We start from the raw sequence: 18,048 nt of genomic DNA, 5'->3' as shown, positions 1-18,048 counted from the left end.
TAAAGTCTTAAAATAAACAAAACATATGTTAAGCTGCTTTTAACTCTATAAAACGTCAGTTGTTGCGAGACATTTTATTTGAAAATACAAAAACAAAAATTAAAATATCAACAGGCTAAAGCATCGATCAAGATTTTGATATTAAGCTGGATGTTGGAATGCTACCACCTAACAGAAGACAAAAGGTCTACTTAACCCTAGTCGACCCCTTTGAAATACATAGATGATGACGGTTTGCATGAAAGGTATCGATTTGATAAAAAAAAACTGCCAAGTATATGATTGACCTTTTAAATATAGAAGATCGAAATTCAATGCGAGGTTCGCCAATATCTATCTATATCACTTTAGTGAATATACCGCCAGAGCGGTGAGCTTACAGATATCTCGGCAAAACCATCCATTTTATAGCCAGCAAAAAAGTAGTTCAAATGTTGTATGCAACTACCTCAAGGACCCAGACAGGTATGCAAAAACCACAAAGGAAGAAAGAAGCCCCATCATTTCAGGAAAGGCGGGCGATAATAAGAGCTGCTTTAAATCCAAGGCTTTCCATTAGTAAAATAAAGGCAGAAGCTGGGGTAAATGAGAGTAGATCGACTGTTACAAGATAATGTACCAATACATACCGCACGGACACGCAAAATGTGAACCTCTTACCTTGAACTCTATATTCTCCTGACCTGTGTGGGGATGGCTTTCAAGAAAAGTATACGAAGAAGGACGTCAAACCAAAAAAACGAAAGTGATAATTGAAGCCATAAAACGGAGTTGGGCTCAAATTCCGCTCAATTATATGACAGCACTCTATGAATCCATACATCACAGGTTACTTCAAGTAATTCAGAAATCAAGAGACAGCACACATTACTAAAAATTATTTTAATCCATTCAATAAGACCATTATTTACCTTAACCATAAGATTTTTTGTTATTTTCTTTACTTTAAAGGGTCTTTCCAGTAAATTTAGATCTTGTCCTTATGTGACATAAAGAAACAGGTACTTTGTATGACCTTTTTCGGAAAAATAGCCATAAAACTTGTATTTGTCAACTTAATCTTAAATTTGTTTTTGTAGTATAAACTTATTTCACACCTCATTTATTGCACGTTTGGGATTTTTCTAAAAAACTCAAGGGTTTCAAACAAAAAGAAAAGAGCTTGACCTATTCATATCACACGAAGTGTACATATCTGAGACTGAACTCTGAACTCATGTTATTCAAAAAGTAGAATATAATAAGTTTCTAAACCAGATTCTTTTTAAATCAAAAAATACAAATAAGAACATTTTTTGACATAACGTTTCAGTTTTATTCTTAGAACTCATATGACCAATATCGTATTCACTTCGAAATCAAAGTTTCACGTATGTGGTTTAAAAGAAATAAAACTTATAATTATTATGAAGAATAAACGTGTCAGCCTGTCACGATATGTTGTTTTTTTCCAATCTATTATTTTGTTTATTAAATTTAAATTTTTCAAATAAATAGACATTCAATTTTTAATTTATAGCAAGTTTTTTGGAAAATGAGTTTCTTTACTATTCACCTCGGAGCCATTGTTAGTCTGTTGGGTAATGCCTTTTTTTGTTGTCTTTAGTTTTAACATATTTAATTCAAATTAACATCTAAATAGTCTTAATCCAACAATGTGGACAAACTTATGCTGCACCAAGCCCAATCTTCGGCGGTGGAGCGGATTCATATGAATCGTTTTATGGTGAGACGATTTTAGCAAATATGTACATAAAAACAATTTTTTCTATTTCTTTGATATTTTTTTCTAGCATCCTCAGGTCCTGACATTATAGGAAATCATAATTTGCAGAGCACCTTTGCAGATCTTTCCGCCGGTCTTAATATTCCAATCAGCATATTTAGTTAAGCTTAATACACCATGTAAGACACATACATTTGCTGTTGAATAAACTCTTTTCTTTTATAAGAACATTTTGTTTTAAAATTTTATGAATACAAAATTAGGTTAAAAAAAAATGGGGGAAAAAGTTAATTTAGAAAGGAAAAACAAAATAAGTTTTTGGGTTATGCTCCAAAATGAAAAAAAAAAAAACACGCTGGAATTGCGTCCAAACACAGACAGAAATTATATGATAGTGATTATTCAATCAATGGAAGCGGATATGGCCAAGCAACTTTATTATTTATTTATTCACAATTAGATTACAAAAAGTCGAGAAATACATAATTATTTATAACATAAACAAATAGACGTAAACGTAATAATATATAACATTAAGTGTTTAAAATAATAATTATATGAACATGACAAAAGTATATTATTTTTTAAAGCGTATTTGTTTATATGAAAATTAAAACATTAAAACAATATAATATAAAATGGGATTAGTTTCTCTAACACAGCGAGTTAAAGGTTTATTACGAGCATAGTTAACCCTATGTTCCTTTTCTCGGAATAAGCAACGTTTTCCTTTTTGACGCGAGGGAGCATACAAATATATCAACGATAAAAGGAAAGGGCATTTGATATGATACGACAAAATGTCACTTATAAACATTAATGAAAACATTTTCCTTCTATTTTCAAGTGACTGAGTACTAAGAAGTTTACATCTAGTCGAGTACGAAGGGATTTCGATGTTCCAAACTAATTTCTGAATTATAAACCTTGTAAATTGTTTTGGAAACCTAGCATTGAATTGAATTCAGCTACAATATATTCTATATGCTTGCTAAAGTTTAATTTTAAATCAAACAATATACCAATGTCCTTTTTCTCCAAAACCCGTTCAAGAACAAAGTTATTAACTTTGTAATCAATAGTTCTACGCCGTTCTGTTAACTTTTGGAGATCATTTTGCAAAAGAATACAATCATTTAAAGAATTTATGCATCTGAAAAACTTTAAACCATCTGCAAATAAAAGTGTACTAGAATTTAAGAAGATATCAACCAAGTCGTCGATAAATAGTAAAAAAAAACAGAAGGGGACCAAGATGGCTTCCTTGCGGGACACCCGAGGTAACAATAATTGCACTAGAGAGCACTTGATCAATACAAACGAATTGTACACATTAGATAGTACAATCAGATTAAGATTCAAATTTAGATGCACATTACACTGATTATATAAAACGCAATGCAACTAGCTTCTTGGATAAAGAAATACTAATGCTGCACAAATTTAAGCTTCTAAGATTAATATTTAGATGATCTCACGTATTTTATACGTGACAACAATTACTCTTGGGGGATTTGACAATTCTTAGCTAAAGGCAGTACCCGTGAAAAAAATGTAGGTGGCACAGGTAGAGATCGAACAAAAGGCCTTTGGTATGATAGTCCTTGCAGACTAATCATAACGCAGAGGGTACAACCTTTTTTTAACAGTTCATGTGAACCGTTTTAACATAAAAACTTCAGCGTTCTTTAAAGGCTTATGTATGGTAGGTTAAGACAATTAACTGACTGTAACTTTTTGCCCATTTACTTCGAAAAAAATATGGATATATTCCTCTACGACAAATGCGCGATGCTCACCGTGCCACGCCATTATGATTAATAAAAACGGCACGTAGACCTCTATCTATCTATACCCGGAATACCATTTTATCTTCAAATAGCTTTAAATATAAACGTCTAAAAATACGGGAGGTTTTTTTGTCGGACCCTGTATCTCTCAAAAATGTTTAAGTAAGGGAATTTCATTGGAAATAAACTTTTAAAAAAGCCTCAAGGAGCCAAATATAAGGTTTTTTTAATTATATATCTCAAAAACCTGAAGTGATAGCTTGATTTTAAAGTAATATTCAAACTGAAGTAATCAAAAATCTTAGAAAAAGTATAACCTGATTGAAACCTAAATTACTTTGTTGACCAGTGTAATTTAAAACAATGTTCTTAGAAACATTGAAACTGGTAATGCTTTTCAATCAAATCTCTAATAACTTTGAAAGGAGTGCACTTATTATGTCAAGACACTTTTTGAAGTTCATTCAAATTCCTTGAAAAGAAAGTCACACTCATGATTTAAATACAACAAACTTATACTGCACCAAAACCCATGATATTACTAACTTTATTATGCAGAGACAAAGTGTAAGCAGTGGGAAAAGAAAAGAGGGTTAGAAAATAAAATACGCTCTGTACTTTTAATAGGAGTTAAAAGTCTTCGTTACTCATACAAGGTAGAAAAATAAAAAGTTTTTTTTTCGATGAGATCAAGTTTAGCAATCCTAGGCAATACAAATATAATTAAAATATCTCAAGTAATAATTTTGTAAATTGAAAACGAGAACATAACTTTTTTTATCGACCATATCTATAACTAGGTCAATTAAGAGAAAGTTCTGTATGTTTTGTGACAATGACGTAAAAAAAGTGATTATAAAGGTACACATAAATATCTACCTCTCTCCCAAAGCGGCAGCTCTCGGCCACAGCCTGTTATCTAATTGCTCCTCATCGACTTGTTCCGTCCACATGCAAACTTCGCCTCCAAGAACCTACAACACACAAAATCACAATTTTCACTAAGCATCTCCAACGATATTATCCATCAATTCTTGTACTCACTTGCTTTATTCTGAATCTATCCAAACGCATTCTCTCCCACGGTCGATGTTTATATACATTTTGCCACGTCCTATATGGTGAACATGCAGCATCACCTAAAAATACAAACAACGCAACAATGATTATTCAATTTCACTCAAATCACAAAATCGTTTCATTTATCCTTCACTAGCTTTTCCATTTACCTGTTGCTCTCCAACTACCAAAGCCACAATCCAAATACCAAGCATCAACATGAGAGAATATCAAACTGAACCCATTATCAATGAGATCGTAGTTTTCCTGCCATGTACTGCCACCCCAAACTTGTACAGCAAATTGGGTTTTCGAGAGACATTTGGTGTTTGTCAAGCCACTCGACCATACCGACACCCATTTCGGTAGAGAGTTATTGTTTGCTATTTTCAGGCTGACAAAATAAAGAAACAAACCCAAATATGAAGTAAAATGTGACTGTGTATCATTTGTAGGATGAATAGCAACTTACCGTCCCAAAGCTTGAAGCATAAAGTCACACCACATTTCACGTAAATCGGTGTCATTGAAATATTGCCCCCAGCATTCTAAGTTCACTTCATCGCCACCCAGGTGAAAGTAATCCGTTGGACCGGTTAGATTTAGGAGTTCTTCGTAGAGTTTTTGTAGAATGAGATATGTGTTGTTATTTTTTGGATTCAGTTGGCCGCAGGGTGGTTCACCTAACAAAATAGGTTGTAGCAAAATATTGATGGTTATATTTGATGCAAGATATTATACCACAGTAGAAACTCCATGGCTGCTGGTTAATACAGAGACTCAATTCACCCAATCCTCGTTTTGGTCCCCAATCCCATCCGTTACCTGCATGAGCTGGTGCATCTATTTCAGGGATGACCTAGGGATAGTGATAGATTAAAAGACTTGTTCGTGTGCTCTTATAAAATGGGTGCACAGACATGAGACATGGAAAATGTATTTTCGTTTCAATAATTGAAGAGTTAAGAGGATGAATGTTGCAAGTGAAAAGTTAAAAAAATAGCAGTATTAATAATTTTTAAAAATATATACTATGCATTTTTTATTTTTTCGTCACGTTACTATGAATGGCCAGCACTATAGTGCCATGATTATTAATTGTTTTTAGCCCGAAATGAAAGATATAGACTCTCAAGTGGCTTCAAAAGGATCGACTTATTGAACAGCAAGTTTGATAAGTTAGTTATTTTAAGAAATAATCGACTTGTTCGTGCGAAGTGTAGTCTAGGGCTACATTTGTTTATGATAACATGCTGACATGTTAAATATGTGGCCGAGTTATGGAAAATTAGAAAATCGCGGTAAACGTGCTTGCTGTGGCCGTATGAACGAAGCCGTTTTCAAATGTTTCAATAGCAAATTGAAATAGATTATGGAATTAAAGTTTTTTTTTTCATTTACCTGAATTCCTCTTAGTTTTGCAAATGTTGATATTTCTTTAATATCTTCATCTGTATAAGTTTCACGTTCCGAATAGGCTCCGTGTGCTGCTAATTCTGGATAATATTTCGAAACAAAAGGAAAACTCTGTGAATCGGTAATGTGCCAATGAAATCGGTTTAATTTTGCAAGAGACATTGCAGAAAGAGTGCGTTTTATAGATTCTACTGAAAAATAATGCCTTGAAGTATCCAACATGACTCCACGATATCTAAAATAAAATTTGTTTAATATTTAATTTTCTTATGTTTTTTTTTTATCCAATTGGTAAGTGGAAGAATAGCATAATTAGGAAAATTCATTATCTTTTTGACTTTATTCTAAATTTTTGTTTTAATTTATTTTTCCTAGTCGCTACTGTTCAGTCAAATCCTTTGACAGAAACGGAGAGGAATCGGCTGAGGTTATTTTCTATTGATGACAGTCACAAGCAATTAATCAGTAGCTATCACTTCCCAACTAAAATTGCGTCTATGTAGAAATATGACTAGGAATACGTGATAGAGAAGAACACACTTTAATGGCCCATTGATCGCTTTAAATTTAGTGTAGGCCACATGTTTTTTTGTGACCTGACACGTGGTGATGTTATTCCACGTGATGTTTGCCTTCTTAATAGCGTCTCGCCTTAGCAATAGTTTACATCTAGTGCTTGGAATGCCAGCATGTGCAAAACTTGGTAGAATAGATTGTACTGTACCACTTCTGGCGAGTTCATTTCTTGGAATGTCTCTATGCCCTACACTATAACACCAAACATTCATAAGGCAAGCTATTTCTCTTCCAAATTTACAAGGAACCTTTTAACACAAAACTTTAAATAAAGCTGTGAAGAAAATAAATAAATCATAGGCACACAAAGTTTGGCTTTCAGTTGAAGGAAAAGACATAATAAACTGTCTTTTTGACTGAAGTAGACTTAACTTGATAGTAAGGGAGATTTTTCTTGATTAACTTTCCAGTCAACTTTCCAATGAAGTTGCCTTAATTGGAATGCAAATTTTTGGCAGCTGACCAATCAGATACTAGAAACTTACCTTACTTTCAAGTCCCTTATGTCGCCTGAACCTGCCCACTATTAAAGTTTTTAAAGGCAGGGTTCAGAGACAGCGTTAAGACTTCATTTATCGCCAAAAGTTCCGCCTGGAACACGCTACACTGACGGCGGAAGGACATACTTAATTTCAGTCGTTCAGATTACACACCCCACCAACCCCTTAGTTTGTTTATCATCCATTTGTGTTAAAGTAAAATAACTCGTCTTCCAAGAATGCCATATCCTCCTAGAAAGGTCTGGAAGGTATAGTCATATGGAAGTTTCTGTCGAATTGCAGTTGGGGGATGGTTTAGTCTCTGTGCTTTGGAATTGATTCTAAATACTTAAGACTTACGCAGTGGCCAATGTTGTTGTTAACCCACTACGATAAAAAATAAAGCAACCCATCAACTGCCACGCTGTACATTAAAATCGTTCTGATTACCGATGTGTATAACCAATGCGTATTTTTGTGTTGTTTTTTGTCTAAAATTAGAGGCAGTGACTTAGCCTCGTCTAAGATCTCTATCAAATGCAATTTTGTATTTCCTCGAAAATAGGAACGATTCGGTGTGTGTGTTAACGCCTAGTCCACAACGATCAGCCCGAAGTATTAGCCACGTCGTCCACTTAGGCAATCAGGATGGAACACTACCTTGCAGTGTCTTTTTACTTACGAATCTTCTAGTTAAAGAGTTGCCCATTTTTGAGTAAATTATTTTGATAGTCAGTATTAAACTAATTCACTCCCTAAGCGAACTTTCTACGTTCAGAGATGTTAGTGCAGATGTGTCCACGTTGTTAAAAGAGCCTTGGATGTCAAGGAAAACAACCATAGTGAACTTACTATGGAGTATTCGATGGTGAGTACTAATGTATGTAACACCGTTTTCACCAAAGTTCCTTTACAGTAAGCATGTTGAGACATAGACAGCAGTCTTGTATCAATACTTGCCCTTAAATGGATATTAATCAATCTTTCTAAAATCTTAAAAAGGAATGACGGTAGACTTATTGGTCACAGATCCTTAGGATTGATTTGCAAGCATAAACTGCTTTGGATATAAAAACAACTCCATGCCAAGGAAATATGCCCCAGGTATATACAAATATATAGGATTAGCAGACGCTTGCAAAATGATTACCGTGGCCTTATAACTTTCTAGAGAAAGAAGAAAATGTAAGAATATTAAAAGAAGGACTCAATATTCCTGCTTCCGATATATTAATGGAATACTTCAAAAATTTCGTTTTGGTAATCATTGTTTTGACAATTTTCATTTGAAATTCTCCAACCAATTTTGAGTTGGATCACCTTAATCGGAAAGCTTGTCATGTTCATATTTGGCTATCACAAATTTGAAAATCACCTTAACCGATTCCATTGATTATATTAATTTAATTTTCGACTTAAGCTGTTCTTTCACTTTCCCACCTATTCTATAATTAAAATTTTCTTTTACCGAAACTTTGGTGCATCAATTACTAATGACTTCGAAAGTATTCTCAGCACATTGTCTTCGTCATCGAACCAAATCATTTGTTGCAAAGTTGATAGAGCATGGCGTGCTCCGAAAAAAGAATTAGCATTGATTTTGGCAGTTAGCTTTCGTTGGTCATCTGAAAAGGTTTTAGAAATAAATCATAAATACGTCAAAAACAAAAATTTACGAAATTAAATTAACTTACATAAAGTTGTTATATTATAACTTTCATCGGTTTCGAATCCTAAATTTGTGTCTCCAGACTTTTTAATTGCCACTTCAACTTCAAAGCTATCAATATCACAGTTTTCTCGGTGTTGTTTCGGTACAAAACTATTTCTATGCTCATGGGTTGTTTGTTCATTATTACTTAAGCTATTTGTGTTGCTATTTTTATTACTAACTACACTACTAACACTACTTCCGCCATCTTTATAGTCTAGTTTTTGAATATGCCTCAAATCCTTGACAAAGAGATCAAATGAACTGCGAAATAATGTATCAACATTACGGAATGGCGTATCTATGGTGACGATGATATCTTCGGAAGTAAATTTCAAAGATTTCGAGGTAACTGCTGATTTTATTGTTGGATGTGGCCAAATATTTATATCACCACAAGTCATTGCACAATTTAAAAATGGTACTCTCTTTTCGTTTGGTGTTTCGGTGAGATAATGATATCGGACACATTTGTCTCCTTCACATTTATACGTCCAGGTCTTTTCGGATGGTCTGAAATTAGAATTTGAAAATACGTTAGATCATTGATTTAAAAGAAAACCACAAATAGCTTACATAGTGTACATATTCATTTCGGCACGGTTTTTAATGGACTTTTCAAATGTACTTATAAAAGATTGATGTTTTAATGCACCTTGGTTCCAGTATAAGACAACCAATATGAAAATTGTTGCAGTGAGCAGCATGAGTAGCGCCCTACGCAGAGATACAGCGAGAGCCATTTTAAGTGCAAACCGTATCCTAAAATTCAAGAAAAAAAGTAAAACAATGTATTAGATGAATAAAATATAAAATTGTTTGTATCATATTTTTTGGCACATTTTTTGGATTTTGAATAGATTTAATTGCATGTGTTTTGGTAATTCCGAAAGTGAAGTTTTATAGTTATTTTATTAAAATAGGTGGAAAACAATGTCTTTTTCAAATCTTATTATCCTATTCAGATTCAAAATATAAGTAGCATCAAAAAACAACAAGAGTTTATTCGAGTAACGTGAATTTAGGACGTTAAAATAACAAAGATACGAAAATGTTTTAAAAATGAAAACATTCAAACTAAACAATCAAATTCAATTAGGTTTTGAAATATAACATGAATTTTTTTAATGTTAATCCAAATTTTTAGAGAATTCATATTTTTTGAATGTAAATACAATTAAGTGTTATAATTGAACAAAGAATTCAAAAGTTTCTTTGAAACATCAAAAATCATTACATATTTGAAAATCAAAATCAATTTGCCTTGTCCTACTTTAAATACTCGTAAATCATAAGTTTTAAATATGCATAGGGGCATGACTTGCCATATCATTGACAGGTACCAACTACAAAAGCAAAGTTTTCTTGTTTTATAATTTGAAAGAAAATTATATTTACAAATCGATAATACTTGAATAGGCGTCAATTTGGTGCCCATGAAGCATTTATTATAGTGGCACAAAGAAAAATATGTACCTACATTTATAATAAATAGCCTCGAATTTGATGAAATTCGCACCAGTCATCAATGGGGTTGTAAGGTTGTAAAAACGCAAACCAAACCGCGAAATAATTCAAACTCAGAACAGGGTGCTTTTTTTAAAGTGGAAGAAAGTGAACACAATTATTTAATCATGACTTGTGCAATTATCACTATGCGCAAACATTCTCGCTACTTATAAAGCACAATATCGTTCAAGTCTTCTTTTTTTCCAGTTCAAGTTGCCTCGAAACCCAAGCTGGGAAGCTATAAAGAATTGGATGTTTGCACGCCTTCAATTGCTGAGTCAGTCAGAACTTGCATTAATCTGAGATCTTTATGCCTAGAAAACCATTATTAACCATTAGTAAATATTGATTTCCGACTCAAATATCTTTTCAGAAAGTAAAAATATTGCCTTCAAACTAATTTCATCTCATGGAAAATTAAGTTTTCGAGTTTAAGTACTATTTTTTCATATAAATTGAATTTTTCTTTTTGAGAAAAATGTAAACTGCATTTAATTATACAAGAAATAAAAAGTTTCTAGAAAGGCTAATAAAATTGGTAAAAATTAGTTTTGACTAAAGATCTCTACTATTTTATCATATGCAAAATATTTTTGATAATTTTTAGTTAATTTTTAAGAACAATTCAACTAACAATTTTTTTTAACAACAAAACACAAAAACAATACAACACTGATAAGAAATAGTTTCCGACTCAAAAAACAAAGAAATACTTCCAATGATTTATCTCACCCAAAATATTGTTATGAATATTTTGTTAAAGTTTTAAGCAAGACAAATCGAAGATGGGATGGAAAGTTATCAGTGTGGTGTGGGTCGCATTCCAGCCTCTGTTTGGTTTAATTAAAACGTTTAACCGCAATCTACCCTATAGTTTGTGCTGTAAGGGCCAAGACACACAGACAGGCAGACGGACGGAATCTCAGGACCCAGTTTTTTGGACTTCTACTCGTATACCATCCCAATGTCATGTTTTATTTAAAATTTTGAGTGCTTTTGTTCTTCAAGATATTTTTCAAGCTGAAAATTGATCAGTGTTTCCATGATCTTGCTAAGAATCCAAGCAATTAAACGATAGTTGGAGGGGGAGGATTATTGGTTTTTTTAGGGACGTGCTGTACAAATGCTGTTATCCATCCGTTCGGAAAGAGACATATAGAGTACGAAAGATAAAAAAAAGTTAAGTGGTTTTGCCAGCGTTGAAAAACACCTCGTTAAAACAATATCGGGAATACTATCCGGGCCAGCAGATTTTTGTATGCCAAGAGATCTTTAAGTACTCTAGCAACTGTAGGAGTGGCGAAAGAAAATTCCTCCCATGGAAACGTTTACGCTTTCAAGTACAGGCAGCATCGAATTAACAGCAAACTGTGCTTACAAAAAGGGTGTCGGGGGAACCGACGATGACGTAGTGTTGCGCACATTTTTAGAAATTACCAGAAATGTTTACTACCTTTGGGACACTATAGTATTTTTTGCCGCAATTTTTGATCATTTAAAAATGTATTGCGTCGAATATGTTCATTACAGAGAAGTCGTTCCTGAAGAAGTCGTTGAAACCGTCCCAGTTGGCTTTTTCATATTGCCAAACGGTTCTCGTAGGTGTTTTCTCTTTAATTGAGTTTTTTTGGCATGAGAAATTTTCAGAAATGTTGGTCGGTTTTGGCTTACGGTAATAATACACCAATCGCATATTTATTAGGATCAGAGGTAAGAAACAAGGCTAGATTGTTGGCGGACTGACCTACAACATCAGGAATCCGAGTTGGCTCGACAACTTACTGATTCGGGTGGCTTAACTCATTAAAAAAATATCGACATACGTTCCTTCGTGTGTTGTCTGATCTGAATAGCGCAGCCACGAAAATTGTGTACATTGAAATCGCCTTTAACAACGCTTTCACCGTTCGGAAAATGTGATACAATTCACTGGATAGAGTCGGACAGCGCATCAAATTCGTTGGAAGTCGAATTGCTATCCAATTTTGGGGTACGATAAATAAAACAGGTATGAATAATGCGCCTTTAAACGATGAATTTAAACTACTTATAGTACAAGTTTGTGCTTATGCACTGATCATACTGTGGTAGAAGTTGATAGGCAACATCATTCTGAATATATACGACTAGACCAAGGTGAGAGAAAAATAAAGGCACTAAACTGTAACCGTGAAGGTTAAACTCCGAGTGGTCGGAGGTTTTTCGCTAAGTGCCAAAACAGCTGGCATGTTCAAAACAGTATAACGTATGCAGCTTGGACTTTTTTCCTAAGCCCATGAATGTTGTTATACTGAACACAAAACTTACCAATCATCACAATACACAAACACAAGCTTCTTAATTGTGTTACCACATGGGCTAGAGTAACATATTTTACAAGTGTTCACTTATTTTGCGTTCTCCTATCACTTCTTACTATTAGAACACCCTGTATTATCTTTGAGAATTAAAAAAATATGCCTCAAGGAAATGTTCACATGCACACCCGTCTTAAAAGGTGCACATTAAACCTGAACAACAACGACCGGCTACAAAAACAACATAAAATAGTGTAATTCAAGGTTACAGCGTTTTTGGCATTACACGCAATAAAAATCAAAAATACTCGTAACATCATTTCCTTGAGTTTGAAGTTAACTTGCCGTGACGTTTATTGTTTTTATGAATTCCAATTTTTACTTGGCAATGCAATGCAAGGCCAACACATGGTCGATTGCTTCACTTTTCTTCGCACGTGACTCTTGGTGCAATAAATTGACCAGACCAACCTCAAAGCAACAGTTAGTTTACTACCCTTAATTACGTATACATAGATACATATAAGTTGCCCGTTACAGCCCCTGGGCTATTTTCCCTTTAAATAATTTAAACAAGTCTTTAGGAAATACTCCAATTTGTTGGGAATTAAATGCATTTAAGACCTCAAAGCACACGAAAAAGTTTCACGTGTTTTCACATTCGGGGAAAGTGGCCCTAAATGAAATTGAAAACTTTTATTTTTTTAACAAAAACTATTTATTTTTTTATTACGTAAGAGAAGTCTTGTTGTTCCGTAATCGTAATCGGAAAGTATGAAATAAGAAACACAAGGAAGTACCTATGTTACAGCAAATTTGTTGAAATCGTTTCACGTAAGGCATAAACTTTCAACAACAAAAAGCCGACCCGGTTTCCAACTACTGAATAAAGGGTGTAGCGTGTGGGGTAGGTTTAGTTAAATCATCGGTGCCGCCGGGTGCGGGGAAGAATTAAAGTGAGAGGTTACCTAAAGTGAATGTGAAACGTGAAAAAAAGGAGAAATATCTCAAGCGCTCTATATTGTTCGTTATTTTTTTTTGTTTATATTTTTTAAGGTTGATGTTGATGGGCTATAGTTCTTGAGGGCTTTTTTTGATAAAATTTATTTTTAACATGCATGTGTTGGTTCTGTTTGTTTAAGTTAGTGGAAAATCAAAAAAAAAAATAACCATGTCAACTTTAATTTCGAAGACTGTTTTTAAACTTTCGGTACTCATGTTTGAACGCACTTGGTGGATTTTGCCAAGAGAATAAAAAGTTAACCTACAAGTGTACAACATGTTAACATACAACATCGACAACCAAAAATAGGAAGGAGACCTTGAGTCTGCTCGAGCGCCAAATGCAAAGTGGTCAAACATCGTGCTTTTAAGGCTAGTGATTTTACTACAGTTGACTCTTAAATTAAAAAAGCTTTTGAATATTGAATATATGTTTGAAAACGATTAAATTAAGTTTCAGAACACCCAAATGTCTTATTCCTTTTAAGCTTAACAGTTTGTGAGTTATTGTAATCTGTTTGGAATTTTTGTGAAGGTTTAAAGGCCAATAGAATCTAAATTCTTGGTTTGAGATACATTTTGTTATAAAAATAAAAAATGGTGTCATTCAAAATAGGTTTGGGATACACCCCACACTATAGCTTTCAACTCGCACCCGTTCGAAATTATTGATCAACCTTATCACAAATTCCACCGTAATCGTAAGTTTTTGCAAATCCCGACAAAATAAGAGGTTATCCATTTTGCGGTTTAAAAAACTGGGACTGGAAAGTTTCAGTTTCATATAAAGTCCAGCTCACACAACAACTGAAGAGAGCTGACTATTCACAACATCGTAAATACGTCGAATGCGTGCTTGAACAACAGGCGGTGGACGGCGATTTTCCGAACAAGTTTTTTTTCGGCGACTTATCACATTTTTTACTCTTTGGGTATGTTAATAAACAAAATTGTCGTATTTGGTGTTCTAAGAATTCTCAAGTAATTGAAGAGGCCACCAAGATCATGCGATTCGATACCGCTGGACTTTTTTTTGTGAGGCTACGCGAAAGACTGGTTTTTATGCAGATACAACTTTAACTCTTGGAAACTTAAAAACCACTATTCAAAGCAAAAGTTATCACTAAGATACCGCCCAATATGTGTCAAAAAGTGGTCGAAAATTACCTCAAAAGAATCAATGCTTGCAACTATTTCGCGTGGTGGTCATTTAAATGATGTAGTGTTTCACACATAATGTCAAAGTTCAAACAAAAATATTTCACATTTGTTTTATTTACGTTTACTTTTAAAACCGCAAAATGAATAACCAAATATGTTCGTAGTGAAAAACCTCATACAATTTTACATTAGAAACTGATTTCCCAATACGATTTTTCATAATGCGTAAAAGTACGTTTCCGTCAAGTGTTAAATCTTCAGTTACTTTTATACGTTTAGTGTATCAATAGCTCAAAGAAAATCGAATAACCTTCAAAATAAAAAAAAGAATAATTTAGCATGTAAATTAATTATCAATTGATTAGTTGAGAAGGTCTTTCCTTTAAACGTCAACTGTCTACAATTTTTAAATGAGGAATCGTAAAACTCACATCACAACTTGACATATATTTTTTGCTACAAAATCATCATTAATCTTTTCAGAGAAGGCGAAAACACACAATGTCTGGCGAGAACTTTGGGCTATACACTAACGTGCATAGATGAACAGAATTGCTTTACCAACATTTGCTTTGCATGCTTCTTATCAATAATTTAGTAGGCCTATTGAATATATTGGGATTCGATTTGTTTGTCATAATATCAGAGAAACTTCACGCTACAAAAGATCAAGTTAACACTTAAACATGTTGAAACTTAATACATTGGAAGTACAAAAACATTAGTTGGCCTTTTTACATCAAGGTCTGGTCTCTAGTGATTGTCTTATAAAGGAGCTTCAAGCTTTAAATTTGTTTAAGATTACTTTCAAATCCAAATAATGTTGATCAATAACTTAAACTTACAACTCCAAATCGAATAAAATATGATTTGTAAAATCGGTCAATTTCTTGCCAAAGTTCTAATCTCTAAAATTCGATTTATTAAAAAAATAAAACTAGATTGAGTTGTAACTTATGTATTTGTTCATCGAGTTTCCAAGCGTTATAACTCTGATTTAGAATTTAGTTTGAGATAAAAATTCGCCGTTTAGAAATATTTGTACTTTTTTAAACGAGGGATTTAGGCAATATTGTTTATTTAAAATTTAAATTGATATCACAATTGATAATATGTACTCGTATGTATATACCTTTATATTATTGGAAAATTAATTTATTTAACTCGAAGTCCCTCTCGAGAAAATTTTAAGGCTTTTGAGAAATCAAATGACATTTTAATTTTGAAAAAAAACTAAATATTTTGCAGGTAAATTTTTAAATTTTAAAACACAAGAGATATTTTTAACTTCCCATAAAAAGTTATTGTAATGGGTCGAAGTTGTCGAATTGAAAATTTTGACATTTATCGACGTTTCAAGGTCCTTAGAGTCCAAATAAAAGATTTTAAGAAAGATGTCTGTAAGCGCGTGTGTACGTACGTTCGTACGTTCGTATGCATTACGTTGTTTTCGTTGTCTATAGCTAAAGAACCAGAAGAGATATCGACTTCAAATAAATTTTGTTATACAGATAATAGTGCAGAAAGATGCAGAAAGAGTTCTCAAGAAAATTGAGTAGGTTTTTTTTTTACCATAGCACTTAAAAAAAGGGTAGTACCCGTAGCGTGATGGTTAGTGCGTTTGACTGTCATGCAAGGGTCTTGGGTTCAATCCCAGCCTGTACCACTTTTCACGGGTACTGTCTCTTGCAGGGAATTGACAAATCCTCCAAGAGTAATTGTTGTCATGAAAAAGTGCTTTCTCAAATTAGATGTTCGGATTTGGGATATAAACTGTAGGTCCATTCCATTTTCTGACAACATTACTCGCACACAGGAATGGTTGAGATTTGTAAGTCACTGGGCCCTAGTTCTTCATGGACTGTTGCGCCACCTAATTTATTTATTTTTTAGTTAAAAAAAGGTGAACATTTTGGTTAACCCTAAATATCTCAGGAACCAATGACGCTAGAGATGTAACGTGATACCAAACCAGTATATTTTTAGAAAAAAAATCGAATGAACGGTTTTTTTATAAATCAAAAATACTGAAAAAATGTTTTGATATCAGGTAAAGTTTTGAGAAAAATTAAAATGATAGTTTTTTTTATAAAAAATAAAACTTAAAAAAAATTAATCAATTATTAATTTTATTTCATAAAAAATATTGTTTTCAACATTCAGTAATTTTTTTTATAAAAATCTAACAGTCAGTTTTTTCATAAAAAATTAAAATCTGCAAAAAAAGGACGCAAAACTGCTAAAAATTTATTTTTGGTTCTCAATGCCTCGTGAATAATAGAAAACATTGGCTTCCAATTAATTTCATTCATCCAATTTGTTTTTTTTTTCATATTAGAAATAAAAACTTTTAAGAAATGCTACTAAAATTGGTAAAAATTGGTTTTCGAATAAAAATCTCGTTAATCAAAATAGATTTTGAAATCAAACTCTTTTATCATATGCAAAATATTGTTGGTAATTTTAAATTTCTTAGAATAATCAAACTGATAACTTTTTAACATAACACGAAAACCTAAAAACCTTTTAAACAAGACACATCAACAGACGAGATGGGAAGTTAACAGTGTAGGTCGCATTCCATCTTTTAAAATAAACTCTTTGGTTGGATAGATGAGCAAGTTCGGGCGACCCAGTCATGCATTTGATTTTATATACATTTTGTTCACTAAAAATATTTTTTTCTTATCCTCTTGATAAATCTTTTTAAAACAAGAAAGTAAAAAAACCTTTTGTAAAATAGCTTAAGTTTAATTCATAGGGTTTTGCAAAATGTATTACAACCTAACTAGAAAACTGAATTAGAGCTTTTACCTCTTGAACAAAGTGGTAACCTAATTTTATAAAATCGTTATTTAATTCCTTACAACTTAATAATAAATTTTAAACCGAGAACAAAGGAAATTATAGAGAATGGAGAAATGCTCAAATTCTAAATATTTTATAGCTGCTAAACCACAACCATGCGTTCGGTCGCTCTGACTTTGACAAATCAAAAAGATACAATGGAATGTTATGAACCAATATAAAATTTTACCTCAGACTCGGCCTCCACTTTAGATCATATACACTGCGGGTCATTAGGTTAGAAGCAGGATTTTTTGAGAAGTAAAATCGATATTTCTCTCGTCTGGTTAATGAAAGACTATTTTTTTAACAACATAACATACATTTTGGGTATAGAAGAGATTAAGCTAACTGAACTTCTAAGACAAATTGTTAATTAAGTTAATTGTTAGAGACACATTAAATAAATGAAAATAAAATGCAGTTATTTATATTTTGTTTAAGTTTTTTTGGTTTTATTAAATATTTAATAATG

General features: G+C 32.8%; 1 protein-coding gene across 4 annotated transcripts in view; it reads right to left on the bottom strand.

Moving 5' to 3' along the window:
* The window catches only part of LOC129952498 (probable beta-hexosaminidase fdl), a 98,354-nt gene that overhangs the window by 6,471 nt on the left and 73,835 nt on the right, over window positions 1–18,048 (bottom strand). For all 4 annotated transcript variants that reach the window (XM_056065103.1, XM_056065102.1, XM_056065101.1 and 1 more), the window contains exons 2-10: window positions 9,334–9,519; window positions 8,741–9,270; window positions 8,515–8,671; window positions 5,977–6,226; window positions 5,317–5,434; window positions 5,048–5,258; window positions 4,746–4,969; window positions 4,561–4,655; window positions 4,396–4,490 (exon numbers count right to left, since the gene is read on the bottom strand). In XM_056065103.1, coding sequence (XP_055921078.1) covers window positions 4,396–4,490; window positions 4,561–4,655; window positions 4,746–4,969; window positions 5,048–5,258; window positions 5,317–5,434; window positions 5,977–6,226; window positions 8,515–8,671; window positions 8,741–9,270; window positions 9,334–9,500 — 1,847 coding nt within the window. In that variant the 5' untranslated portion in view covers window positions 9,501–9,519. The remainder of the gene's footprint in view (window positions 1–4,395; window positions 4,491–4,560; window positions 4,656–4,745; window positions 4,970–5,047; window positions 5,259–5,316; window positions 5,435–5,976; window positions 6,227–8,514; window positions 8,672–8,740; window positions 9,271–9,333; window positions 9,520–18,048) is intronic.

Source organism: Eupeodes corollae, chromosome 3 (assembly GCF_945859685.1).
Source record: "Eupeodes corollae chromosome 3, idEupCoro1.1, whole genome shotgun sequence".
Taxonomy (NCBI): Eukaryota; Metazoa; Arthropoda; class Insecta; order Diptera; family Syrphidae; genus Eupeodes; species Eupeodes corollae.
The sequence above is the reverse complement of the archived record's forward strand: the minus strand, read 5'-3'. Positions and strand labels throughout refer to the sequence as shown.